This window comes from Sphaerodactylus townsendi, linkage group LG01 (assembly GCF_021028975.2).
Source record: "Sphaerodactylus townsendi isolate TG3544 linkage group LG01, MPM_Stown_v2.3, whole genome shotgun sequence".
NCBI classification, from domain to species: Eukaryota; Metazoa; Chordata; class Lepidosauria; order Squamata; family Sphaerodactylidae; genus Sphaerodactylus; species Sphaerodactylus townsendi.
The window spans coordinates 70773504-70801196 of record NC_059425.1 but is presented as its reverse complement, the minus strand read 5'-3'; the positions used below and the strand labels follow the sequence as shown (position 1 = coordinate 70801196).

General features: G+C 42.6%; 1 protein-coding gene across 1 annotated transcript; it reads right to left on the bottom strand.

Annotated features, from left to right (window-relative positions):
- Positions 1 to 1650: 1650 nt before the first annotated feature.
- LOC125437432 (potassium channel subfamily K member 16-like) lies at positions 1651 to 26031 on the bottom strand. Its single transcript, XM_048504980.1, has 5 exons — positions 25819 to 26031; positions 14182 to 14296; positions 13483 to 13649; positions 9030 to 9195; positions 1651 to 2262 (listed from the first exon to the last, which is right to left on the bottom strand). Exons 1-5 carry the CDS (start codon positions 26029 to 26031, stop codon positions 2039 to 2041), a joined length of 885 nt encoding a protein of 294 aa, XP_048360937.1. The 3' UTR covers positions 1651 to 2038.
- Positions 26032 to 27693: the final 1662 nt, after the last annotated feature.

Sequence of the window (27693 nt, the reverse complement as noted above, 5' to 3'; positions counted from 1 at the left end):
GGAATCTTGTCCATTCATCACATTCTCCAAGCACTCTCCATCTGATATTCTTAATGGGGACAAAGTTTGAAGAATCTCCTTCCATTCATTCATGGCTGTCCATTCATGGCTATCCATTCCACAGAGTCATAGAAATACAAGGCAACAACTGTTAAAGGATGGCCGTTTCCGCACGGCCCCCGAGGCGCCCCCACGCCGGCAAGAATTCTGCCAGCGTGGGGGCGGAGGCCGTTCGCACGCAAGCGTGCGTGCGGCCTCAGGAGAGGCCGGCGGAGGACAGGCGGCTCCGCATGGAGCCGCCTCTGCCCCCTTCCCCGTCCCACTCACCGTGTCCCCATCGTCGGCCTGCTGGCCTCTGAAGCCCCGCCCACGCTGCCCTCCGACCTCCAGGGGTCGGAGGACAGTGAGGAAGAAACTTCAAAGGCAAGCAGGCGCTGAACATGGTGAAATGGGCGAAGGGAAACTAACATGTTTCGGCCCGGTGTGGATTCGCACCGCATCGCGAGGGAACAACGCATGTTTAGCGGGGAAAAAAGCAACCCTTTAAAAAAGGGTTGTTGTTTAGAAGGCGACCCTGGCAGCTGCCCGAGGGGGAGGGGGCGCAGTCAGGTCAGCGCTGCCTGCGTTGCAGCTTGGCGCTGCCTGTCGCGAATGGCTCCCCTAAGGGAGACTGGCGTTTTTCCCGTCCCAGAGTATAAAAAGAGCCGTCTTGCCGGAAACGGCCTAAGTGAATCTGGTCAGTTAAGCAAATGAAAATTATGTTTATACTCAAAGTCAAGTGTATTGTGGGGGGATGCGTTGTACTTTTTCACATCCTTGAATGTGAGGGATGGCACAGGAGTTTGGTTTACACAGAAGTACATCCCAATGAATTCAGTGGAACCTACTTCCATGAAGTATGCCTAAGACTGCATTTATAATTTCTCTGTTTCCTTTATGCATTGGGTAAACTTGATGGCAGAACAGCAAGTGGAATACATCCAGTGGTGGGATTCAGCAGGTTCACACCACTACGGCAGAACCAGTTGTTAAATGATTTGAATCTCACCACCGGAACCGGTTGTTAAATGATTTGAATCCCACCATTGAATACATCTGCTGTGTTTAAGGAGGAACAGAAATGAAGTAAAATAAATAAGGATTGGGAAAGTCTTGATGAGTTACAAACCAGCATAATTACTAGAACATTTTGGAGTAGTAGCAAGCTAACGGAACAATCTACCAAGAGCTGAAGCTGTATCAACTCAGTTCATTTTAGCCACACTGGAATAAATACACAATGACTATAGAATGTATATGGGGTGCTGTTCTCCAAAAAAACTTGTTATTTTATTGCAGTTACTTACATATTACAACCATTTTTATCCTGCTTCCTGCCATGGGGACACATGAATTGCATCCATGTAAGATGGGACAGATATAAGAATTTCCATAACATATTGTTTTCCCCTCTCCCTTTAAAGATGTTCCTCAGAACTCTTGAATTTTGGCATTAAAAAAATCTTTTGTAGTCTGGCCTATGTAGCCTTAAGGACATAGTCATCATACATAAAGATCAAAGCAATTGAATGAGAGTGCAACAACAGTTTTTTTAATGGGAAGAGGAAAGCCAGCAGTGGTGGCTTTCCTTGTTTTTCATTTTATCTGCTACGGAGAAAAAAGTCATTCCTACAAAGGATCTGCAGCAGCGCTAATGGTGCAGCCTTTCACTCCTTCTGGAGCCAGCTGTGTCGAACAGCTGCAGAGCAGAATGGAACCAACCATCCCTGATGATATAATCTAATAGTTGCACATAGCCTGTGAAGAAATTTTTGAAGGGTTACTTGGGTGCAAAACATGTAGGCATTTCCCTTTCATTTTGCTTCAAAGGCTTCATGCCTGTTCTCTTCACAATGTCAAGGATTTCTTCTGAAAAATCACCTTTCCCTTATGGGTTTGATACAAAACCAACCTGCAAACATTGCTCTGTAGGCATAAGGGAAGGGGGCATGGAAGTGCTTTCTGTTTCTTTTTAAAGATGCCAGTCCATTAGCCACTCTCAGCTGGGTATATGGATCCTGGGATGATCAGGGGTTTCCTCTAATTTGGCAACAGGGGTCTCTTCAGTGCCTGGATCACGCCTTTGCCAATTAAGTTGCAGGAACTTCTCCATCAGGTTAGCCCCTAGGTTGAAGATCAGAGCAAGCCAAGCTAAGCCAAAAACAATCCAAATTGCTGCCAGGCTTCTGTATATTGAGATATAGTGCTTGTTGGGATCTGTGCCTAGGAAGAAAACACATGGAAGACACATATCATTTTCCAGCATGGGTCACTGGTTGTTAATGTTGTGTTCAGCCAGTTTGAGCTGAGAGTCATATTTCAATGTTCTAAGCTTGTAACACGCCCAGAGCCCTTTGGGGATTGGACGGGATTTAAATCAAACAAACAAGATTTTATTCCTCTGTGATCTGAAATAATATCCCAGTAGAATGGAAAACATGAAATTACATGTGTATACATGTAAAAATCATGCACAATGAATATTAGGTGTTGGATCCAATCTAAATTCCAAGCCCAAAAGCATGGCTTCCCCCCTCATCTTTCCCACTGTAGCCTGAGATGCCCCTCAATATGCTGCTACAGTGGATGGGGGCATCTCCAAGAGCACTATGAGGGGGGAGGGGAGTTGAAGGGCTGCCACAGTGTGGGGAGGGGAAAACCTGTAACAATCACTTCCTCAGGCATGTTGTGGGGTTTCTGGGTTTCAGATCTGAAGATGCCAGCCACAGATGCAGGCGAAACGTCCAGAGAAAATGCTACTGGAGCATGGCCATATAGCCCGGAAACTCCACAGCACCCCAGTGATTCCAGCACTGAAAGCCTTCAACAAATCACTTCCTCCGTTTGCATATGTATATCTTTTCCATGGAATCCAATCTGTAGTGTTCCACTTATATGGCTCACTGCATTTTCCTACACATTATATTGGGTGACATTTTCCAGGATGCTCACTTTGACTGGACCACAACTGTTTTGTCTTGTAAAAATCTACTCAACCCACAAATGTTGCCACCCTTTCTCACCAGAGTTGCTAGTTCCACCATCGATGGATTCTATATTAGATCACCCCTAGACTTTGCCACTATCTCATTGTCCCCAAGCCTTGATGATGAACCGGAAAGAATAGTCTGGTGTCCATATGCACTCAAACTGATCTCTTAGCTGATTTGTTAGAAAAGATCATTCGGAGCATAACTCTAAGAGAATTCCACATTCTGCTGGGTCAGAATTAGTACAAAATGAGATGTTCAGGAAATTGGTATGGAACAAAAGAAGTACAGAATCTGATTAAAACAGGCCTAATTGAAATTAATGGGCCTAGTTTGGGGTAAGTGCATACTGTAACTGTAATATAATAAAATAATTAGTATCCATTTACAAGGGAAAGTGGAAGCATGACATGATGGAAAATATATCTCTGCCATTTAAAGGATGGCTTCCCCAAATTTAAAAACTGTCCTTCTTTCATTTAACTACCACCTTTCCTCTATGATATTTCTTTTATACACATTTCTTCCAGTTTATATAGGGATGCCAGGAGGACTCTCATCTAGGCCACCCAGACTTGCTTAATCTCTGCAGGTTTTCTGTATCATGTGCCTTCCAACTATAAAATGTAGATTTTAAGGTCTATGTTATTTAACTGTATACTGTTGGTTTTAAATATGTTGTACACCGCCCAGAGCCCTTTGGGGGTGGGCAGTCTATTAAATTTAAATTATTAATAAATATCCTGGGCAAATATTCTAAAAGCAGGCTATCTACTTAAGGTAACTGAAAGTGAAATCCTAAACACTGTTCTACTCTTCTAAGTCTACTGGATTCAGTAAAATTACAATGAGGTAATTTTGCTTGGGATAGTGCTATAAGTCTGTAAATGCAAAAAGCTTTGCTCAGGAAGAAAATGTAACTTCCTCAGTCACACATTAATGTTATTGTAGGCAGCTGCCCATTGTATTAGTGGGCAATTAAAAGTGGGTGGGTGGGTGTTTGGGTGGGAGATATGAGAGCAAGTCACAACAGAGAGGTTTGCACAACTTTTCCCAAGTGTATTATGCCACCCACAATGTGCATTAGCACAATTTTTCTTCTGTATTGCAGGGGTGTATCTGCCAGAGGGACATGGGGTATCACATGTCTCCGGGTGCCTGCCATCTAATCATGTGTGTGTGCGGGGGTGGGGGTGGGGGTGGTGCTGGGCCCAGGCTGTTATTGTCAGCTCTGGGAGGTAGACCTGGGTGCCAGTGCCAGCTCCAGGCAGTAGACCTGGACGCCGGCACTGACTCTGGATGGTAGACCTGGGCCTCCTGGCTCCAGGCGATAGACCTGGTGATGGCTCTTGGCAGTAGACCTGGTGATGGCTCTTGGCGGTAGACCTGGACGCCGGGGGGTGATTCAGATTTTTTCCCCAGGCTCCATTTTCCTAGATACACCTCTGCTGTACTGTGTTGTGTCCCACCACCCCATGCTTACAGAATGTAATTAAACATATATTTATCTGCACCATAATCAGTTTGTAAGTTTCATAGAAGCATCTGTATGGGCAGGGTTGGAGACAGAACAAAGACTACATTGACTGTGGTGTGATCCATCAGGATAATTCTAACTCCCAGTTATCTGCCAGGCTCCTATAATGGATGAGCAAGATAGTGTGAGGCTATACCCAGTGAAGAGCAGTCATGAGGTGCTGGAAGTACTCTAACTGAGATCCATTCACTCACTAGAATTAAATGGGCATAATTTGGTAGATTCCAGCGGTAGTAGCATGCTTTCTAAAAATGCTTCTAAATTAAAAATGAAACTTAACGGTAGTTGGAAAAGTAGCACAGAAAGGAGTAGGCTAGGCTCGAGCTTTTAACCCTGCTGAGAGTCAGCATGGTGTGGTTAAGAGTGGCCGATTCTATTCTGGGAACCAGGTTTGAGTCCCCATTCCTCCACACAAGCAGTGATTGTTACCCTGCTCTTCTACATGAAGTGAGCTAGGTGACCATGGGCTAGTCACAGTTCTCTCCCAGCTCTCTCAGAAGGTGCCTACTATGGTGGCAGAGGTGGGGGAGAAGTGATTGTAACCCACTTTGAGACTCTTTTGGTAGAGAAAAGTAGGGAATGAAAACATATTCTTCTGCTTCTGTTCTTGTTTTCTCATAACTTGCAGAGACATACTTTTGAAAACAAAACATAGAACATGTGTTGACTAGGCCTGAGTTTGAGCATCTGTCTTGTGGGTTTTGCAGAAGAATCACAGTGCAAAATCTGCTGTACAGTTCACTGATATGGCTGGCAGCCAGCTGTGCAGAGTGCTATATTTCTCCTCTGTTTCTTAGAGCAATTTTATATTATTTTATAAAGGAATCATGCTTTAGAAGAAGAAAAGATGATGGTGCTGAATGACTGGATAAATGGTTAGAGTGTCAAACTAGGATCTGGGAGACCCAGGCTCAAATTCCCACTCTGCTGTGGAAGCTTGGTGGAGATGACCTTGGGCCACTTTCACAGCCTAATCTACTTCACAGGGTTGTTGTCAGGATAAAATGTAGGATGGAAGAATGATATAAGCCACTAGAGAGAAAGCCAGGGTATAAATATATAAAATGTATTTGTATATATACCAGTATATGTTATTATGCTCTGACCTACTGTATTGTATTACTATGTTATTGTTTTCTATTATGTTGTGCATTGCCCTGAGCCCTCCGGGGGAGGGCAGTATATAAATTAAATATCTAATCTAATCTAATAACAGTATGAAGGGGAAGTGAGACCACATGCAGCAGCAGCATGGAATTTTGGGAGATCTCAACGAACATTCTAAAGGTGACAGTTGAAAACAGTTGCTCTCTGACTCTGGCTGAGGAAAGATGTTGTTCGGTGTAGTGTTAACAAAAACTGTGTAAAAGGCTCTGACTGAATGTTAAGTATTGTAAATCGGCCTGGCCCTCGATAGCACACACTTAACACCAGAGGTGGGATGCAGCCTATTCGCACCTATTCGGTAGAACCGGTTACTAAAATTTTCTTGGTTCGGAGAACCGGTTATTAATGATTAACTCCACTAGGGACAAGGGGGTAATCTCTGTCCCTGGGTACAACAAATCTCATCAAGTGGGGGATGCAAAATCGCCCCCCAGGGCCCCCTGCATCCCCCTGCCCCCCATGCCCCCCCATGTGTGTATGAACTGTATGAAACAATACAATATATAGTAATTCTATTTTTTTTCTTCATTGGTATAAAGGTTGGGAAAGTATTATAGGTAAAGATTTTTCATTTTCTTTTTTCCCCTTGAAATTTATATGGGAAAGAGAGGAGTTTAAACTACTCCTTTGGATTAAGGATTTTGGATCTCTCCTTCTGTTAGTTTTCTTTCAAGTGGAATAGATAAAGTAGTTATAGGAGTCTGAAGGGGGAGTAGAAAGTAGGGAGGGAGGTAATATAGGATGTTTTAGTTGGGGGGTTGAGAGAGAGATTGACAAATTAGGATATATGTTTGTAATAATGTTAACACTTGTAAAGCCAGTTTTTTGGTTTCTCTCCTTACTTATGTTATTATCTTTTAAAATCAATCCAATATAATTATATAAAAAACAAATAATACACTACCTTTTAGGTATATTTTGCTTTTTTTAATACACTTTAAACAGATTATTTGAATCTAGAGGCAGGAAGCTGAAGGGGAACTGCACCTGGGGCGCAGCACAAGCCTCTGCGTCCTGCCACAGCCCTCGCTTCCAGGAATGTCCACCCCAGAATGCCTGAGCCCGCCCCTGCTTGTGCCCTCACCCAGTCCCATTGGCACTACGCCACAGTTTGAATCCCACCACCATGGGGACCGGTTGCTAAAATGTTTGAATCCCAGCACTGGCTTAACACCCCCCATTGTCTGCCGCCCGCAGGCCTGGAGCCTGGGGAGGAGCCGGGATGTCCCGGAGCCTGGGGAAGGGACAGCCTGAGGGAAGAGCAGTCGGGGGAAAGGCTGCAACCAAAGGGAGCCTCTTGTACCCACACACAAGCCTGGCCAGTAGAAATGGAGCCTGGAAGCTTGCAGCCCTGCAGTGAGGGACGAAGGAGTGGAGGCAACTATGGTAAGCACTAAGCAGAGGCGTGGGGCGGGAGTGGGCAGGCAGGCTTCCCTCTCCTGGCTGCTCTGGCTCCATTTTTGGGCCCCGGCTGCTTCTCTCCGGTCCCCTTTGGGCCTTCTCTGGCAAAAGCATAAAACCTGCTCTCTGAAGTGACTGCAAGAAGAGAACTCCACCCAGGGGACACTCGTGGTGTATTTATTAGAGGGGCTCCTTGGCATTCGAGAAGAGCAGCTCCAAGCTGAGCCTCCTGGGCTGCAACTTGAGCATCAGCTGCCTCCAGTTTCCCCTTTAGTTCTGCAGCTTTTGTTGTTTTAACCCCAAGCATTTGCAAAAGAGCCAGCCGGCTAAGAGATTCCCTCCCAGTGGAACCGAAGTGATTTTGCATGCAAACTTTGCAATCCTTTGTAAGTGGGCAATTTCTCGCTCACCCCTCCCCAAAGTTGCAGACCCAAAAGGAGAAGGAAAAATAATCTCCCTCTCCCTTGCAAGAGAGCTGACCGGCATTGCAAACACACGCCCCCAGCCCTGTAATCCCATGCAAAAAAGGGGGCCATGGAGTCCACCAAGAATCTGCCGAAGAAGCCAAAAGAAGGGCAAGCCCTCCTCTTTCACTTCACGCAAACTTGCAAACTCCCCTCGCCTCCCAAGTCCCGTGGCATCTCCTTGCGGGCAGAAGTTGGTGTGTGTTTTTTTGCCTGGTGCTTTGCATGAGTTTTTTTGCAAGAGCCGCCCCATCTCTGGGTCATGCTTTGGGTAAGGCAGCCGAGTGGAAGGGGCGGATGGGAGGTCCAGATTCAGCTTTGCGCCAGGGGAGTCCTGCTCTGACTTCTATGCATACCTGCAGGGTAGGCTGCCGTGTGGGATGAACAGAAGCTGCTGCTCTCCGTAGGGCAGAGAGGGTTTGCATGCCTAGTGCTGCTGCCGTCCCATCTCTGCCCAACGGAGCAGGCGGCTGCCTTCTCTGTGGGGCAGAGAGGGTATGAATGCCCGGTGTTCCCGGCTCGTGCCGCACAAGAGCCGGCAGCACTGAAGGCTGCCGCCGCCGCCCCCTCTCTGCCCAATGAAGCAAGCAGCTGCCTTCTCCATGGGGCAGAGAGGGTTTGCATGCCCGGTGTTCCCGGCTCGTGCGGCGCAATAGCAGCAGCAGGCAGGCAAATCCCCTCTCTGCCCAATGGAGCAGGAAGCGGCCTTTTCCGTGGGACAGAGAGGGTTTGCAAGCATGGTGTTGCCAGCTTGCGTGGCACAAGAGCGGCAGCACCAGGCAGGCCGCCGCCACCGTCCCCTCTGCTCAACAGAACAAACGGCTGCCTTCTCCATGGGGCAGAGGGAGTTTGCATGCCCGGTGCTGCCGGCAGCACCAGGTAGGCCACCGCTGCTGCCCCCTCTGCCCAACAGAGCAGGCAGCATGCCTGGCAATAAATGGTTATCCTGTTCGGCCCCCAACCTAAAGTGTGCTTTGAGTTTTGGCCCCCTGTGCAATTGAATTTGACACCCCTGTTGTAAATGATACTTGTTATGGTAACCAAATTGTAAAAAAAGGTTGCACTGTGAATGTATCTATACAAAAGTTATACTTTGTTATAAGTATATAGTCTATTTCTCTCTCAGTATAAGTGAAGCTCTTTATGATTTCTGAGGCAAAAAGGCTGGGCTTTACCAAGATAATTGTTCTTATTATAAAGTGGCACACAAAGCTACATTCTTCTCGTTACTCTGCAGGACTATATATAAATATACCTGTTGACCTTCAGTTGACCCTGTACTGCTTTGCGTGGATGTTAAAGCAAGAAATACTAGTCACAAGCAATATTCATTATGCTATTAACTAACATCAACATTGGTACTGTACTGAAGCTGGTTATTCTGTGAGTGGTTTGAGCAATGGTATTCTGCACACCAATGTGTTTCTTTACCTACAACATAGTCTCCAAATCCAATGGTACTGAGGGTGATGAAGGTGAAGTAGAAACCTTCTCCGTAACTCCAACCTTCCACATAACTGAAGATCATTGGTGGAAAAACCAGAAAAAGCAAACTCCCAGCTGTTAGAAAGAATCCCATTGCCAGAGTCTGTGCCACCTGAGGAACAAATGGGAGGAAAATATCAGTTTAGTAGCTGTGAGCAGCTGCTTAAAATGGTTTCATCCCTTGGGTAGTATTTAGAATACTGCAAGTGCCATATTAGCTAAGAGCTTCCAAGTTCTAATTGACTTCTGTCTACACTGCAGCAGCACCAAAACAAATTAAACCTAGTGATTAGTAATGTGATATCCTGAGCTTTAGAACTTCTCTTACTCCTCGGACCTTTTCTCTTTGGAGTGGTTTTTGGAGTGAATTTGATCTGTATGATGGTATATGCCCTTTTATAGATACTTGGCATTCTTGTTGAGGTGGGAAGCTCCATGTGAATTGCTACTGCCAGCCTGGATCTCCTGCCAAAGTAACTGCAGAGAGCGGTTCAAAGTCAGCATGAAAGCAAGCTGATAAGCAATTAGGGAGGATTTGTCTAATAATTGGTATGGAGGGGAGTGAGATCCAAGAGCAGGTGAAGGGAACAAAAGCAATATGGAAGATGATCTGAGGAACAAGCTAGCCAAAGATCTTGGCAGCAGAAGTAGTTATTGATTGGCCTCACAGTAGAAGAGCACCACACCTTCAGTGAAAATAGCTTGTAACATCAAGAGTTACTGCCTGAGCTACTCGGATTACTAATTGCTGAAGACTCTGTATTGTATTCCTGTATAGTTCAATAACCTGCCTATGCTTTTTTAAAACCTAAGGCACTGGATATTCAGCATAAAGATTGGCCTAGAAACTGTTATTCTCAGTAGTTCAGAAGGACCCTAACCACCTGTGAAATGTTAAAGAGTGCACCACATGGTTGCCTTAATCCTTATTTGTTTTGAAGAAAAAGAAGAGTTTGGATTTTTACCCCACTTTCCTCAACCACAAGGAGTCTCAAAGCAGCTTATAAACTCCTTCCCTTCTTCTCCCCACAATAGACACCTTGTGAGGTAGGTGGGGCTGAGAGACTTTTGAGAGAACTGGGGCTAGCCAAGGTCACCCAGCAGGTTTCATGTGGAGGAGTGGGGAACAAACCCGGTTTACAAAATTAGAGTCCCCTGCTATTAATCACTATACCACTCTGGCACTATACTACTCTGGCACTCTAGATCTCTGTGCATTTCAGACAAGTAACTCCACTCCTTGATTTACATTCCAATTCAAGGCACCCTTCTAAGTTGATTAAAGTCAGTGGGCTTATCAAGGTTTAACTCTGAGTTTAAACTGTCAGAGATTTATTTTCTACAGAATTTGCTATTCTAGCAAATCATGCTGACAAACTGTTAAGTTTTCCCCAGTGAAAAATTAAGACAAAATAGGGACACTGATTAACCAGGTACAGGACATGTCACCGCCGCCCCACATAAAGACAGCTCCTAGTAAACAGGACAGTGCATGTTACTCAGGTCTAACTTGAAAATAGTTTTATAGAATTAGAAGATGCAAACTTTAATCAAGAAGAAGATGATCAGAAATGCTGATGCATTTAGGGTCGAAATCCTTATTAGAAATCTTTAATCACACACACAGTCAAAAGTCAAGTTGGTAGTGACCAGAGAGAAGTACTCCTCTGTGGAAATGTTGTCATTTCTCTGGAATGCACTCTCCGGTAAGATGTACGTAGCAGCATCACAGGCAGCATCTAACAGCCATCTGAAAACCTCTTTGACCCTCCACCCCCAATTTTTGGTTCCTAATCATATGGTTCCTAATCATAATCCTATGCTTTCTTTTTAGACTGTGTTTTGGTTTTGGAGAAGTGAGGTATTAATGTTTGGGCTGGGAGTGGAAATACTAGCATGTCATTTATAATCCTGTTATTTAGGAGGCTGCAAGAGTAGGTTCAAGATCTGCAATGACTATGCAGATCCTGACTGGTTGAATCTTTGTTCTTATTGTATTAAAATAAAAAATACCAAAAGTTGCCCTTCCCTCTAAGTGGCACCTGCAACCCTAAAAACACACACATTATTTAGATAAATGGCATGAATCAGTTACATATTTTTATTAAGTCATATGAATTTTCAGCCTTGTTTCCTGCTTCCAGAACTTGTTGCACATTGTGACTAACTGTCAGACGCTCTCAGTTATGCATGCCACCAAATGGTGGCACAGAATCGAAAATAAGCTGAGTGACTTGGCGATAACAACTGACGGTCTAGCCATGGTTACCGAAAGGGAGGCATTTGATACAATTTTTTAAAAGGCTCCTTGATCTGTGTATGGTGCTGTTTTTATTGTAATGTGTGAAGCATTTTTAGATGCTTGTAATCCACCCTGGGATGTATTTGAAGGGTGGGATAGAAATCAACGAACGAACGAACGAACGAACGAACGAACGAACGAACTAACTAACTAACTAACTAACTAACTAACTAACTAACTAACTAACTAACTAACTAACTAACTAACTAACTAACTAACTAACTAACTAACTAACTAACTAACAAGGACCAGTTGCCTCAGCAAGGCAATGTAATGTTACTTTTTGGGTAAAGACTGAAAAGTACAGCATTTTGGGTAAAGACTGAAAAGTACAGCATTCCAATTTGAATAAATTGCGTTCCCAAGGATATTGAACAGGTACAAGCCAACTTTTAAAGACAAATATTAGGCATCCCCAAATATGTAAGCTATATGACTCTTTGTGCTGAAACAGGTCAACAATTATGAAGATAATCTTATTTCATTCCTACTCTAGGACATACATTTTACAAACTGGTCTAAACGCATCTACAGCAAAATAGCTAAAATTGGAATTGCATTGCCTGAAATTGTGTGATGAAAAATACATTCATCAAACAATTAAACAAAGACTAATAGACCAAGATAGACATCTATTACATCCTTACAAGCCAAGAACATGTTCGCCAGGAATATTTGGAATAACTCCTTCTGCTGACTGAAGTACAAAATATCTGACTACATTAAACAATCTGATACACCGTAGAGCATTTTCTCTAGCAAGATTGAACATCTTTCCCTCTGCAGTCTCTCTAAGGAGAGTTTCACAAACTCCATTCTCCACTCATCTATGTATTTGCGATCGTAACGAACCAGATACAATCATTCATATTATTCTTCACTGTCCTTTACATGAAGAAGCTCGAACACTTGTCCTTGAACAATTGCTTGATGATCAGAAAGAACTTTCAGACAAGGACCACATGAAGCTCTTGTTGATAGATAGGAATGAAGCAATCACATCTACAATGGTTCATTTCCTATCTATAATAATGGTTGACAGATCTCACCATGCCTATTATATCATCAAGTCAAAGACAGAAGTTGTTCCCTTGCCATAAACAAACTTTTGATCTCTGAAGATGCCAACCACAGATGCAGGTGAAACGTCAGGAGAGAATGCTGCTAGAACACGGCCATACAGCCTGGAAACCACACAGCATCCCAGTGATTCCAGCCGTGAAAGCCTTTGACAATAAACTTTTGATCTGTTTATGATTTCCTTTGATGTATTTTGCTAATTATTTATAAAATGCCATTAAAGGTTTTTGATTGAAGACTGAGAAATACAGTATCAAATAAGTGCCTGCCATATATTGAGAGTTAAGGATTTTTCCATCAACCCAGAACAAAGGAAGTGGACAGCTAGTGTGATACAATGGTGGAATAAGATATGGAAGACCAAGGATCAAAGTCCCAGTGCCATAAGATTCCCTGGATGACTTTGGGCATGTCACTATATGTCAAACTAACTTACCTCACAAGAGTGTTGACAGTATGAAATAGGGAACGGGAAACCATGTGTGCTTCTTTGAGTAAGGATGGTGTAAACCCATGAGATAGAATAGGAAAGAAAAGAGAAGAGAAGGTTTTGGGAAATAGGGGTTGGTTGCTGCACTTCTCCCTTGGAGAAGCCAGAATCTACTTTAGGCCTTTGTCAAGGTCTCTCTATTTCTAAGATTTCTCTATCTCTTCCATGAAACAGCACCATAGCCACCCCCACCTCCACCATGACAATTTGTGCGGCATGTTTTGTGGTGACTCTTTCCCATTCCAGAATTCTAACTTCAACTCTACATAGGATGCCACTGTTGCCCTGCACTCACTGCCGAGAAGATGCAATAACCACATGAAATGGAGTAAGTCCAAGAAACAACTGCCAGTCTTAAGATAATTTTTGAAAATGTTTTAGGTGTTTTTTAAATTGTTATATATAATGTTGTAAGCTGCCCCTAAGCCCAAAAGTGGAGGAGTGACATATTAAATCTAATACAAATTTTTAAAACCCACATTTGAAAAAGGAATAAAACCAGAATGGTAACAAATGAAAACCTGTACCCGGGCTTGGCTTGGCTTGTGGACCCATCTCTCCAGGTTGATCAGGCGAGCACTAAGTCCTTTTCCCAGCTGATTAAGAAATGCCAGGTTAAGGGGTACCCCAAATAAGGCATAGAATACACAAAACACCTTCCCAGATACAGTGCTGGGGGCCAGGTTTCCGTATCCTGTAGTAAAAGAAAACAGCACTGAAAACAGTCTTAGTCTCTTGATGGGGTTCAGAATCTGTTTCACTACTCTAAATAACTCTAACACCTTCCTAATTCCTTTCTATGCATACTATTTACAAAGGTCATGCTGTAGCCTAAGCTAAGTGCTTTGAATTCTCAATTATTTGACCCGTGTTTGTAATTTTTTCATTGAAATATGTTTAAAAGGACACAACTTTGGCCAGTTCATTAAAGCTCTAGGTTTGTGCAGAAAGAACTATCAGTTAAGATGCAAAAGCCAATTTTACACAAGCAAAATTGTCATCTGTTCCATTCTTTAGGGGCAGATGTTTAGTCATGGGAAAGGTATATGTTGAAATAGGGGTGTTGGTTGAAACTATGGCTCTTGCAATGACTAAAACTCTTCTGACAAAGCATTGCCAGTACTGCTTTGTACCATCTCTCCAAAATAATCCAGTTCTCTGCAGGACATTTTGGGGAGCCCAAAACAAAAAAGACTTTTATACACCCACAAAAAAGGTAACCTTACCTATGGTGGTGACAACAGTTCCCGCAAAAAAGAAGCTATTGCTGAAGTCCCAGTTGCTGGGATTGGTTGAATTTCCTTCTGGGTTGACACCATTCTCCCATGCTTCCATGATGACCTGATATGAAAAAGGAGGCCAGGACAAGGTTTACAGGTGGAGGGAAAAAAATACAGTCAAGTCAGAAACTCTACATCAGGTCAGAAACTACATTTATTTATATATATTCAACTTCATTCCATGGGGCTTACCCACAGATATAGGGTTGTAATCTGGTACAGAGCATAAAAAATCCAGTTTCTAGTATTGCTAATTAAATATACCTTCTCTATAGTGGGTCTGAGAAACACTCCTGCCAGTCAGTCAAGATGCTATTAGACATACCGATGGTCTGGCACAGTTCAGTGGAAAGGGTCTGTGTTTATGAAAGATGCCTGCTTGACTTGACTTTCTGGCTTTAGTCAAGAGGTTTTTCCTTTTGTTTTGTGTTGTGGCATCTTTCTGCAGCACACCTGTTCCTTGCTTGTAATACACTTTGCTCTAGGTTATGCCATGGGCACCTTTAAACCCCCCAAAAAGGACTGATTTGCAGCATGCTGCTGTGCATTTGCCTATGTTGTAGTGAATCATGCCATCTTCCTTGTAGTTGCCTACATATCCCACATCTACATACAATGCTTTTGCAGACTGAGGCTAGGACTCCTTGTTGCTCCTACTGAATTTATCCACTACCTTTTACACAATGGACCACACTATTTTGTTGAGGTGCCTAGAGGCAGAATTAGGCATCAAGGTTTGTGCATTGGATTGGTTCAAATCCTTTCCCATGGACTGGACCCAAAGAATTGCCATTGGAGACCTGTAATCATTTGTGGGAGTTATCCTGTGGAGAGCTATCCTAAATATATCCTTTAGGTCAAATCATCTTGTAGCTTTGGGATTGGCTATCATCAATATGCAGATGATACATAGCTATAAATGTCTTCATCCAAATCTCCTAGTGATGCAGTTGAGGTCCTAAATCACTGTCTGGCTGCTGCGATTAAAAGACTAAAAATGATCAAATTGAAACCAAATTTTTGAAAGAAATAATGCTGGTTGCGATGGCAGAGATCTTGAAGGATCGTACCCCCCCCCCCATTTGATAAATTCCATTTGACCCTTGCCAACTCAGTTAAGAGCCTTGGAGTTATACCAGACAAAGCAATTTTTTTTGGAAAAGCAAACTAATGCATTTGCCCAAATGGCATTTTCCCAACTCAACCTAGCTTGAAAAATGACCCTTCACCTTGATTTGGCTAATCTGGCCACCTGGATCCATGCCATGATGGCAAGGCTAGACAACTCAGTACTGTAATCAATTTGCAAATCCCAGCTGGCACAGAATGTTGCAGGACAGTTATTATTGGAGCTACATGAAACATCCCCATTACTCCCATTCTGCAGTCATTCCATTGACTGTCCATCAGTTACTAGGCTCAAATTAAGGTACTGGTTATCACATATGAAATCCTTCATGGCATTGGACTGTGAGACTCTCTCTTCCAATTTTGCTTAGTTGGACATCGCCTTCTGCAGGTACCAATCTGCAAATGGGCAAATTCAAAAACTGTTTATATACATGCCTTTCCCGTTGAGGCACTCATCTTATTGAACAGTCTGAATGAGGATGTCAGGAAGGCTTTCACACTCCTGACTTTCCACAACCTATGCAAAACTGAATTATTCAAGAGGGCTTTTCTGTGCAGGCAATAGGACAGCACTGTTCACATGATTCACAAAGTTATTTAGACAAATAGTTGGGGAACTGTGGTCTATACTACTGTACATAGTTTGTGGTAAGTTGGATTCTGCTTGCATCATTTTTGTGTCCTAACACTTATGCCTTGCTTCAGTTCTACTTTCTTAGATTTCTGGTTGGTTCTACAACCCAAATCCTTTTTCATTGTTTCTTGAACATCCCATCCTGTTGATTGACATACTCTGTGTAATCCACCCTGAGTCCCAGTGCAAAAAGCAAACTAGAAACAACATAAATAAAATTTAGCACCTTGAAGTCTTTGATGACTTTCACTGTAGTTCCTTGGACCCATACACAGCGTGGTTTTCATTGCATAATTTATTTATTTATTTTATTTATTTGATTTGATTTTTATACGGCCCCATCCCCAAAGGGCTCTGGGTGGTGTACAACAATTAAAACACAATGTAAGTAAATAAACATTTAAAAGCAGCGATAAAATTCCCAATGCATTTACCGAGTATAAAACACAAGGTTTAAATTTAAAGTTAAAATCAAGATATAAGGTGGCGTCCGGCGTTCCAATAATATAAAATTCCTCCCTCCCCACGGTAGAGGGAGGCGTGGCGAGTCTCATTAGATGTTTGGTGGCCCAGATGTTAAGGGCCAAGGAAGGGGCACTATTGGCGGCTGGTTCCTCCAAAGGCCCGGCGGAAGAAAACCAGATAGATCAACACAAAAACACACATAAAAACAGAGGATCCTTCTGACTGCCTGTGGTCCCCAGGTACTTCATGCTTCTACTTCACCCAAGATTCTGATACTGGGTGAACTGAAGTATTGAAGGCATGCTTCTTACTATGCCATTGTTCATGGATTCAGATTTTAGAAAAAAAAACCTAATATACTAATAAGGGTACCTCTTGTACTGCAGAACTGTATGTATTGCTCTTTCAAGATTATCTACTTTCCAGCTTTCCAGAGTCCTTCACATTATCTACAATCTGACTCTTTCCGCTGGATATTGAACCTGGGACCTTGTTATGCAAACTAAATGCTGTACCACGTGAATCCTAGGACCTTCTAGGAGTGCCTCTTAAATTGGAGGAAGATTCCAAACGTGGTTGAATTGAGTTGCAGGATGCAAACCAATAACACGAAGCCAGAGAATAATAGGAATTCTGATCACCTGGCAGCCTGTAGTATAGCTGTGAATTATTTCTGCTGGTGAGCAATATTTAATGACTTTTGTACTACAGAAGAAATGTCAGTGCCCTCTAGTGGTTTTCCCCCAGTACAGATTAGAGGAAACTGGTAGTAAATTGTGCAGCCTTTATGATGACCCTGTTGGGGTATCAAGCAAGACTTCAGAGCTTTGCCATTGTCTGCTTCTGTGCAAAAATATTACACTTCCTTGGTGATTTCTCATAGGAGCAGTGCTAACCCTGTTTAGCTTCCAATATCCGATGAGATCAGCCTAAAGGTATAGCAAAAATTGAGCTCATTTTTAATGACAGCACTTCTGTAAATCACTTATTTTAATGAAATTCTGTTTGTACAAGCAGGATCTCACAAGGACTTGCTGGAGGCATCTCATTTCCCATTTCCCCACTGTCTCCTCTTTCCCTTTCCAGAAAGCCCCTCTAGCCTCTCTGCTTTTCCTGCTTTTTTCACTTCTTAGGGTTGCCAGTGCCAGGTTGCAAAATTCCTGGAGATTTCAGAGTCAAGTCATAGAAAGAGAGATTTGGGGAAAGAAGTGAGCTTATTAGGGTGTAGTGCCATAGCATCCACCCTTCAAAGCATCCATTTTCTCCAGCAGAACTTATCTCTTTTATCTGGAGATCAGTTGTAATTCTGGGTATTTTCTAGCCCTCACCTGGAGGTTGGCAATCACAGCTCCCCTGGAAGAAATGGCCACTTTGGAGAATGAGTATGTTGTTATACCCTTTTAAGATCCCTACCCTCCTTGAACCCCATCCTTCCCTGGCTCCAACCACCAAACCTGCATGTATTTCCTAACCTGGAGTTGATAAGCCTATCTTCTTCCCACCCAACAGCCAACTTACATTTATCTGCCCCTCTTAGACTTTCCTCCCCCTCCACCTCAGTAGGCTCAGTTTTGTTGTGCCAGCCACTGGGCCAGGCCCATTTGCATGGTGGGAAACCTCCAAGGACTTCTGAGGTAGCACCTTACTTTCCCTGTATTCCCCTGTCCACACTATTTCCTCTTTCCCTGCCCCTGGTAACCCTCATATTCTTTCCTCTTTCCCTGCCTCTGCTTCCTCAACCATTCACCAACTTATATTTTATCTATCTCCTTTCTTCACCTATATTTATTATTTATTTACTTCATTTATACTCCACCTTTTTCCACAGTGGGGGACCAAAGCAGGTTACATCATTCTCTTCACCTCTTTTTTATCCACAGAATAACCCCGTGAAGCAGGTTAGGCTAAAAGTATGTGTCTAGTCCAAAATCACCCAGTAAGCTTCCACAGCAAGACAGGGATTCGAACATGGGTCTCCCAGATCTTATTTTGAAGCTCTAGCTTCTATACCACTCTGACTTTTTAGGGTGGCGACTGCTGCTGAACAGTAGAAAACAGCCAGACCTAGTAGAGTCATGCAAGTCAGATGGTATCAAGTCACTCAAAGGTGGCTTTCAAGCCTAGGGTTGCCAAACTCCAGGTTGGACCTGGAATTCTCCCAGATGTTCTGAAGGGTGTGCCATATGGCATTAAATCCAGACAAGGCATCATCTCACCTCCACAGAATCCACTATAAAATCTCTAGGAATCTCTCAAACTGGATCTGGGAACTCTAGCAAGGCCTGGTCTCTATCAGTCCTCCCTCAAAGGCCAAAACAGCTCTGGAAAAGACCCAGCCCCTCCCCCTGTCTTTTACTGATAGAACCTAACCTGGAATCTGTGGTTGTCTAGAAACAGCTACTTAGGTAAAGGTACAGACACTCCATCTATCATTTTGGGGGTTTTAAACCCTACCCCCTGGGTACTTTTTAAAGATTTTCACATTTTTCTGCAAACTTGGAGTGTTTGCTAGGTTTGTGGAAACATCTGTTTTGCCTATTCACAGCTCCAGTTTAAGAATCTTCAGATTTGGCCAACTTGTCTATCTAAATATACAATTGGGAATCCACAAGAACTTGTGGAAGGCATCTCATTTTCCCTACTCCTGCTATTTCACCTCTCTCTTTCATGAAAACCCCTACAGAATTTCTCCTTTTCCTGCTTCCTTCTCACCCAACAGCTAGCCTACATATATCTGCTCCTTTGCCTTCAAAGTTTCCTTCCCCCCAGTTTCTATCTACGAAAACTATGACCCAGTTGTGCAGTACAGGCCACTGGGCCAGGCCCACTTTCATGGAGGGCACCTTACTTCCACCTGTTTCCCCCTCCCTAAACTATTTCCTCTTTCCCTTCTCCTGACAACCCCCATATTCTCTCTCTTTTCCATACTTCATTCTCATCCTCTCAGCCATTTATCAATTTATCTGCATGCAGAGTTGTAGCTCCCAGGGGGCGGGGTTTGTGTGATGCACTGGGCATGGGCCCCTGCATAGGTGTGGCAAGGGCATTCCGGGAGCAAGATGGGGACGTTCCGGGGCGGAGCAGGGGCAGACGGGGGCGTGACAGGGGCGGAGGATGCACCAGTGCACCAGGAGTTTTTCTCCCTCACTCAGTCCCTGTCTGCATATCATCCTCAGCTATACTGATTTGGAATGCTGTGGTTGTCTAGCAATGACCGCTGAGGGAATCTGTTAAGGCTCTCCTTTTATCATTTTGAGATTTTTTAAAAACACCCTAATGTATTTTTAAAAAATTCAGATTTTTCTGCAAACCTGCGGCCCTAGTCAAGTTTTTAGAAAGATCTGTCACCTGATTTAAATATCCTCAGATATGGCCAACCACTATTGGGATACATACAGGTGAGAACCCACAAGAAACTTGCAGGAGTGGCCATCCCATTCTCTCTACCTTCACTTCCTCCCCTCTCTACTACTTTCCTTTTTCTTTCTTCATTCTACCACCCGCTCTGTCACTCTCCCCCATGTCTGCCACTCTGTCTTTCTGTCCCTTACCCCATTACTCTCTTTCTGCCACATAAACTCCTTTCTTTCTGCCCACCACCCCTTGACTCTTTTTTTCTTTCTGCTCTCCATCCTGGTAACCACCATTACTCACTGTTGCCACTGCAGGATAACCTGCCTCAACATTGCCACTTTAAGCAGCTCACCCAATGTGGTTCCAAGCTTTCCGCCCCACTACTATAATTCTCAATGGCCAGAGGTGTAGCAAGGGGGAAAAGGGCCCAGTGCACAGGTACATCCTCCGCCCTGCCCTGCCCTGAAATGCCCCATCCTGCCCTGGAATGCCCCCATCCTACCCTGGAACGCCCCAGCCATGCCCCTGGAATGCCCCACCATGCCCCCGGAACACCCTTACTGCATCCCAACAGGGGCATTCACCCGGTGCATTGAGCCCCCTATCCCCTTGGAACTACGCCTCTGTCAATGGCTCAGCTCAAAGTGGGCCCACCAAGGCTTCCTCCCCAGCATCACCACTCTAAATGGCTTGCACCACACAGTTCCTAATAGAGGAGGAGAAGGAGAAAAAGTGTTGTCTGCACTTGCTCAGACAATGCTTTTATTTTGTGGGGAATTAAATTTCCTAATTTAATTTTTTTGTTTCAGATTTTTCTGCAAACTTTGTGGGGAAGGGCAAGTTTGGAGAAAAATATCCTTTCTCTCAGAATGGGCCCAATCTGTAGATTTAAGTATCCCCAGATCTGCCCATGCTTGAGAAACTGATATATAAGTGGTAGTGATGATGATGATGATGATGATGATGATGATGATGATGATGATGATGATGGAGCAGAAAACAGCATACTGTTAAGATTTGAGGAAAATATCCTGAAGCTCAAATTAAAATATAGGGTTGGATCCCATCTAGCACAAGTGATGTATAGATGGTATATAACCCCAGATAAATTAGCAAAAGTATATTAAAATATTTCAAATAAATGCTGCCATTGTGAGCACCACAAAGGAACATTCTATAATCTATGGTGGATTTGTGACAAGACTGGAGAATTCTGGACATTAATTCATTCAACAATCTGAAAGATTTTAAAGATGAATGTACAAATGAGACCTTTTTGGTGGAACTTTGGAAAGCAAATGCAGATTTTTGTTTTTACATACGACAACAACAGCAAGAATAAGATATGAGCAAAATAGAAAACTAGACCTACAATTGAAGAATGGTGGGTAAAGATATTGGAATTAGCAGAAATGGCTAAGTTTACTTCATTGCATAAAGAAATTTTGAATAAATTTTTCAGAAACTGTAAACCTGTGATGGAATACATAGATAAAATAGAAAAAGTGAACTTGTGAGTTGTTTTGGAGCCCAATAAATTTCAAAATTAAGACTTAATGCAGAAAAGTGTGATGTTTATCAATTTAACAGTAATGTTTATAGAGAAATAATCTTGACTTTGTTATTAAGGACCCTGATTTTTTAAATTAATGAAACATCACTTTATACTGTATTTTTACACTTTTTTGGATCCTGACTAAATCAAAGAAATATCCACTGACGGTAATGGGCAGGGAAAACACATAATATCAGAAACGGTTCTAAGGATGAAGCTGCTCAGCTTAAAGTCCATTAATGTGGGTCTAATATTAATGATAATAAAATTTCCCATCAAGAAAAATTGTATTAATGGAGCTCTAAAGCACCTTTCAGAGAAGGAATGAGCACAAAGCCCCATATTATCAGTGACTACACTGAAGGCAAGTTTTCTTAGTCTGAGGATTTCCTCTGTTGTTGGGGCATAAACTGTGCTACCAGTAACATTAGAAAAATTAGCATATAATCATCAAAGATCTGTAAAGTGGATTAGTGCTTTGATGCTAATTTTACTTATTGTGCAAGATACAGTCTCAGGCACTGAGGAGCTTGGCACACACATGCACATACCAGACATTTGTGCCCCAACTACATTTTAACTATTGCAAAATGTTCTCACAAATCCTTTTTAATGATAATAGGGCAGTATCTCAGCTACTCATAAATGATGGAAGGAATCACCTTGCTGCAAAGGAGACAGCGACATTGCTTTTTAAACAAACAAATGAACAATGGCTAATGGGAAGTGAACTGACTGTAACGCACAAATGAATAATTCACAAAGCATCAAGGTATTGCTAAGGGAGCAGAAATCACTTTTCATTGGTCACCATAAAAAAGCAAAGCAAAAGAGATTATGTAGACACTGCTGTACTGTGGAGAAATATACCGACCCCAAATAAATATCTTGCAAGACTACATGTGAAAAAGATCTAGGAGTAGACCATGGACTGAGCATTAATCAGCAGTATGACACGGTAGTTGAAAAGGCAAATGCAATTTTGGGCTGCATCAATAGAAGTATAGTGTCCACATCACACAAAGTGATGGTATCACTTTGCTCTGGTTAGACTTCACTTGGAGTATTGTGTTCAGTTTGGGGGACCTGAAGGATGTTGACAAGCTGGAATGTGTCCAGAGAAGGGCAATGATGTGTGTGTGTGTGTTTGTGGGGGGGGGGGGGGGGGTCTGGAGACAAAGTCCTACGAGGAAAGGTTGAAGAAGCTGGGTATGCTCAACCTGGAGAGGAGATGTTCGAGAGATAGATACGATAGCTATCTTCAAGTATTTGAGGGGATGTCAGACAGAGGATGGAGCAGAGTCTCTTTTCTGTTGCAATGAACTGAGATTAAATCAAAAGAGTTTTGGGCTAAACATCAGGAATTACTTTCTGACAGAGCAGTTTCTCCATGGAACAAGCTTCCATGGGAGGTTGCGGGCTTTCCTTCTTTGGAAGTTTTTAAGCAGAGGCTAGATGGCCATCTGACAGCAGTGCTGTGAACTTAGGCAGAAAATGAGGGCAGGAAGGAATGAGTCAGTGCTACCCTGCTGTTATGGCCCTTTTGTATATGCTTAGGGTAATGCCAATTGCCACTTTGAGGTTAGGTAGGAATTTTCCTCCAGTCCACTTTGGCCAGGGATCCTGGAAGTTTGTTGCCTTTCTCAGGGCATAGAGCAGGGGATCACTTGGGACTGGTGTGTGTGCGTGTGTGCGTGCAGTAGTTGTGAACTTGCTGTCTTGTGTAAGGGGTTGCAGTAGATGATATTTGAAGTCCCTTCCAGCTCAATGTTTCTAAATAATAATAATATAATGAAATTTAAGTTTCCTATCAGTGCAGTCTTAAACACGGTTACACCTTTCTGAGTTCATTGAAGTCCACAGGTTTAAAAGTGTATAACTCTTCTTAGGATAGTACTGCACCTCATGTAGACATGAACTGTGGAGGGGAAAACATTTGTTGCTTGTTTTTAATTGCGTTACAAAAATATAAAATGAAATATTATCTATCTTAATTAATGTTACACGCAACACCACTTGTCAGGTCAAATTAGATCAAACTGGTACATTATCTGGAAAAATTCCAATCACCAGAGGGGTCAGACAGGGATGCGTATTGGCACCTCATCTCTTTAACATCTACATAAACGATCTTCAAAACCACCTTAGCAAAGTCAATGGCCATCCTCCTAAAATTGGACAATGTCCCGTTCCACTCCTTCTCTATGCTGACGATGCTGTTATTTTATCCCAAACATCCATTGGACTCAAAAGATATCTAAGAGCTTTTTTTGACTACTGTGATCTCAACAAACTAAAACTAAACAGTGAGAAGTCAAAAATAATCGTATTTTCCAAAAACTGGCGTCCTCTTTCCTGGAAAATCAACAATATTGAGATCAAGCAGGTACAATCCTTTAAATATTTAGGGATCACTTTTCAATACAATCTAAAATGGTCCCTTCATAGATCCTGCTTAATCTCATCAACCAGACGTACCATGTCTGGCATAATCCAATTTTACTACGGAAAAGGAAACCAATCAGTAAAAGCCGTATTAAAAATTTTCCAAGCAAAGTTGTTGCCTAAAATCCTCTATGGCATCCCAATTTGGATAAGCGATTTCCAACGTGATGTTGAACAAATCCAAGCATATTTGACCTCTGACTAGGCTTTTGGGAGTCCCGAATAGTGTTACCGATCCAACTTTATGTCTCGAAGTTCACCTCTCATATACGGAAACAGAAGCTTGGATTGCCACCATAAAGTATTGGCTCAAAATACATTTTTTAGATCACTTGCAGGTGATATAAACACAAACCGTATTAAAGACAATTTTCAATTCTATTGGTTCAAAGTCATTGAGAACAAAATCAGAACCATAGGATTTGATTTGGACAATGTCGGGACTGATAGTGAACTGCATATTTTCAATCAGATCCGCGAAAGACTGAGGGATCTGGAACATCATTGTTTCTATCCAACAAAGGCGGCTGTATGCTCTCCCCGCTCCCTCGGAATACAACCAAGTTACAGAGCAAGAGCTAAATATCTCTCATCTCTGTTATCCATCAACCAACGTCGTGCATTCATGCTAGCACGCCTCAATATTTTCCCATCAGCGGAAACCTCAGGGAGATACCTCCAGATCCCTAAACATCAGAGACTATGCCGTTGCGGATGTGGATCTATAGAAACCATAACCCATATTCTTCTGGAATGCTGTCTTCACAGTAACCTGCGCATGATTTTAATTCACCCTCTGCTACTTCCAAGACTTGAGCACTCCAAGTTCCAGGCCACTCGCTTTCTGCTAAGTGACTGTAATCCATCGATCACCTTGGCAGTGGCTAAATTCTTGGAAAGCATTTTAAATACCCATATTTAAATGTTTTAAAAGTTTTCTCCTTTAAATGTTTTAAAAGTTTTCTCTTTTCTCTTTTAAATGGAAATAATTTGTATGCCATTAAAGGTTAAAAATGAAATTAATGTTACATCAAAATGTCTCCATCAATATTACTATAATGTTCATGCACTTATAACAGTAATACTTGGTATGAAAGCCACTTTTAGTGTCTTTAATGAGTGAAGGGGTAAGGTGTATGCTTGTAAATAAAACAAACACCTTTGCTCCATACACAATAGCAGTGAATGTGCTGGTGGTAGGGCAGCTCTTGATGTTTGAATGCTGGCTTACTTCAGTATCTATCCAACAGAAGTTGTAGCCCAGAGGGAAGACACACAACCATTTATGTTTTTATTACTCCATAAAGCTGGTTGTTTAGAGTGGCCTTCATGTGTTAGGCTGTTGCCATAATAAACTGACCATGTTGTGTCAGTTTTTCCTCCATTTACTGTCCTATTGCAGCAAAGGCAATAGGTTTGATTATATCCTAAATGAGAAGTAAACACTTAAATGTTATTGTGTGTACTGCAGGTAGTTCCATTTATAGCAACAACCTGGGCTCAGATTTGCCTTAGGTGCCATATCAGACTGGACTTGTACAGATCTGCCTTGCTCCAGCAAACATTCATACCCAAGCAGTCATTCACTACAACTAGTCATGTCTTCCTCCTATGGACCTTTTTCAAAGAGCTGTTAAAAAGTTAGAATTCAAAATATTGGCAGTATATCAGTGGCAGAAATAAAATGAGAAAGATGCATGGTGTTTTTAATTTTGGGCCATATTTGTTTTCATGGGATTAGATGGAATTAAAGGAACAGGGTTGCCACATCAAGAAAGGTGTTAGGTGCATCAGCAGTTATTCAAATGGAGTAGATTTAAGAGATGACCAAGTATAATCAGTAGTTACTGTCTGACGAGAATTAACCATAATGGCTAGTATGTACAAGGGATTTCTACAGCACTGTTTTTTTCATTTCATTTGCATGCTACACTTTTTAAAAACTTCCCTGGCATTCTCTATTGACTTTAAGTGCCCACATAATGATCTCTCCACTTACCTGCACAAACTGTTCCAGGGCTTGTCGATCCAAACAGGTATAGTTTTGCAGGAATTTGAGTTTCTCCAGTTGGAACTGGTCCCGAGACTTGGTTTCTGCCTGTTTTTCCAACAGCTGAAATACCGTGGCCCCCAGGAGGAGATAAAAGAGATACCCCAGCACCAGAGTCAAAGTCCAGCTGAGCGGTCGCTTGCACACTGTGAGGTGGGGCATGATTGCTGTAGGGAAGGCACAACTGACATAGATAAGCTGCGCTAAGCACTCACTGGGTTAATGTTCCTGTTCCAAGAGGCATGGAAGAATCACATTGTTGTATTTTCAGCAGATGCTGCTAAGATTCTGTTTAAACAGCTTTATGAGCATCAGGTCTGGACAACATTAAGGTAATGCAAATATATCCACACACACCTCTTTTCTCTTCAGCTGGGAGCAAAATCTTACTGTTAAAGATATATTGGGGCACTCGATGTGACAGTTCTTCAACCAAAGATGTTAAACCCACTTTAGGTATTTGGTGAGTAAATTACTCACTTTTTAAAGTACTTCTGGTCTTTTCAGTTTTCTGGCTGATAAGGAACTTACCTAAGTCACACCGTGAGTTGATGGCAGAGACAGTGACAAATGGCAGAAGCTGTGCTGCTCAAAAGCTGACTGTAATTGCTAGACAATAGTTCAAGGATACTCCATAAATACTCCAGATATTAAAGATTTCCCAAAGGGTATGAAGACACCCAGTGGTGGGATTCAGCAGGTTCCCACCACTTCGGCAGAACCGGTTGTTAAAATGGTGCTTGTAAACAACAGTTGTTAAATTATTTGAATCCCACCACTGAAGACACCCCCAGAAGCTAGTAGAAGTTGCCTATAATGTACAAGTTCACAAGCTGCTCACAAGGCTCACAATCAGTATGTTACCTGATTGCAAAACTGACCACCTCTTTGAGCAACTGCTGACCAGTTTTTCTGCCATCTTGTCGTTAATTTGTAAAGTCCATACCTATTTGGTAGGAGTCTCTAACTGCAGCTTCTTGTCTCCAGGTTGCCCTTGCCATCCAACTGGAGGTGTGCATGGGAAGCAGGCTAAAGGTTAATGGTTAGCTCAGATGGTACTGCAGAGTTGCCTTACGGGAAGCAATGATTTTCATGGATAGAAGAGGAGAGATAACCTCTTTCATGGATGACAGGAATGGCCTCGCATCCTGCCACAGAACCACAATCATCACAAAAAAGTTGTAAATTGTCCAACACACTGTTTTTAACTTGAAGGGCTTTTTTTACATCTGCCTTAAAGACTCTCCATTTGCATCTGCAAATTCGCTTTTCTCTGGGTTTGTTGTTTTATAAAGCAGAATAGCAACGTCAGGAAACATGAGCATCAATTTGCTTTCCTTAGGGAGAGACGAGAAATGGCAGTTTGTTTCAGCACTTCTGTCTTCTCAGTCCTGTAAGCCTGAAAATTCACCCAGTGCCAAAGCTCGCATATAGGTAATAAGAGAGCATTAAAAGAATTTATATATATATATAAATTAATTGTGCACCCAAAGTTTTATATTTATAAATTGTCATAATATTAATATTTATTGCTAATTTATTATTAAAATATTTATTGCTAAGGAGCAGCAGTGGCGTAGGAGGTTAAGAGCTCGTGTATCTAATCTGGAGGAACCGGGTTTGATTCTCCGCTCTGCCACCTGAGCTGTGGAGGCTTATCTGGGGAATTCAGATTAGCCTGTACACTCCCACACACGCCAGCTGGGTGACCTTGGGCTAGTCACACTTTTCGGAGCTCTCTCAGCCCCACCCACCTCACAGGGTGTTTGTTGTGAGAGGGGAAGGGCAAGGAGATTGTAAACCCCTTTGAGTCTCCTACAGGAG

Coding starts and splice junctions, on each gene's coding strand:
- LOC125437432 (XM_048504980.1), bottom strand. CDS start 26,031: ATGCCCCACCTCACAGTGTGCAAGCGACCGCTCAGCTGGACTTTGACT. Junction 14,297..25,818: donor CCCTGGAACAGTTTGTGCAG/GTAAGTGGAGAG, acceptor TTTTCATATCAG/GTCATCATGGAAGCATGGGA. Junction 13,650..14,181: donor AACTGTTGTCACCACCATAG/GTAAGGTTACCT, acceptor CTTTTACTACAG/GATACGGAAACCTGGCCCCC.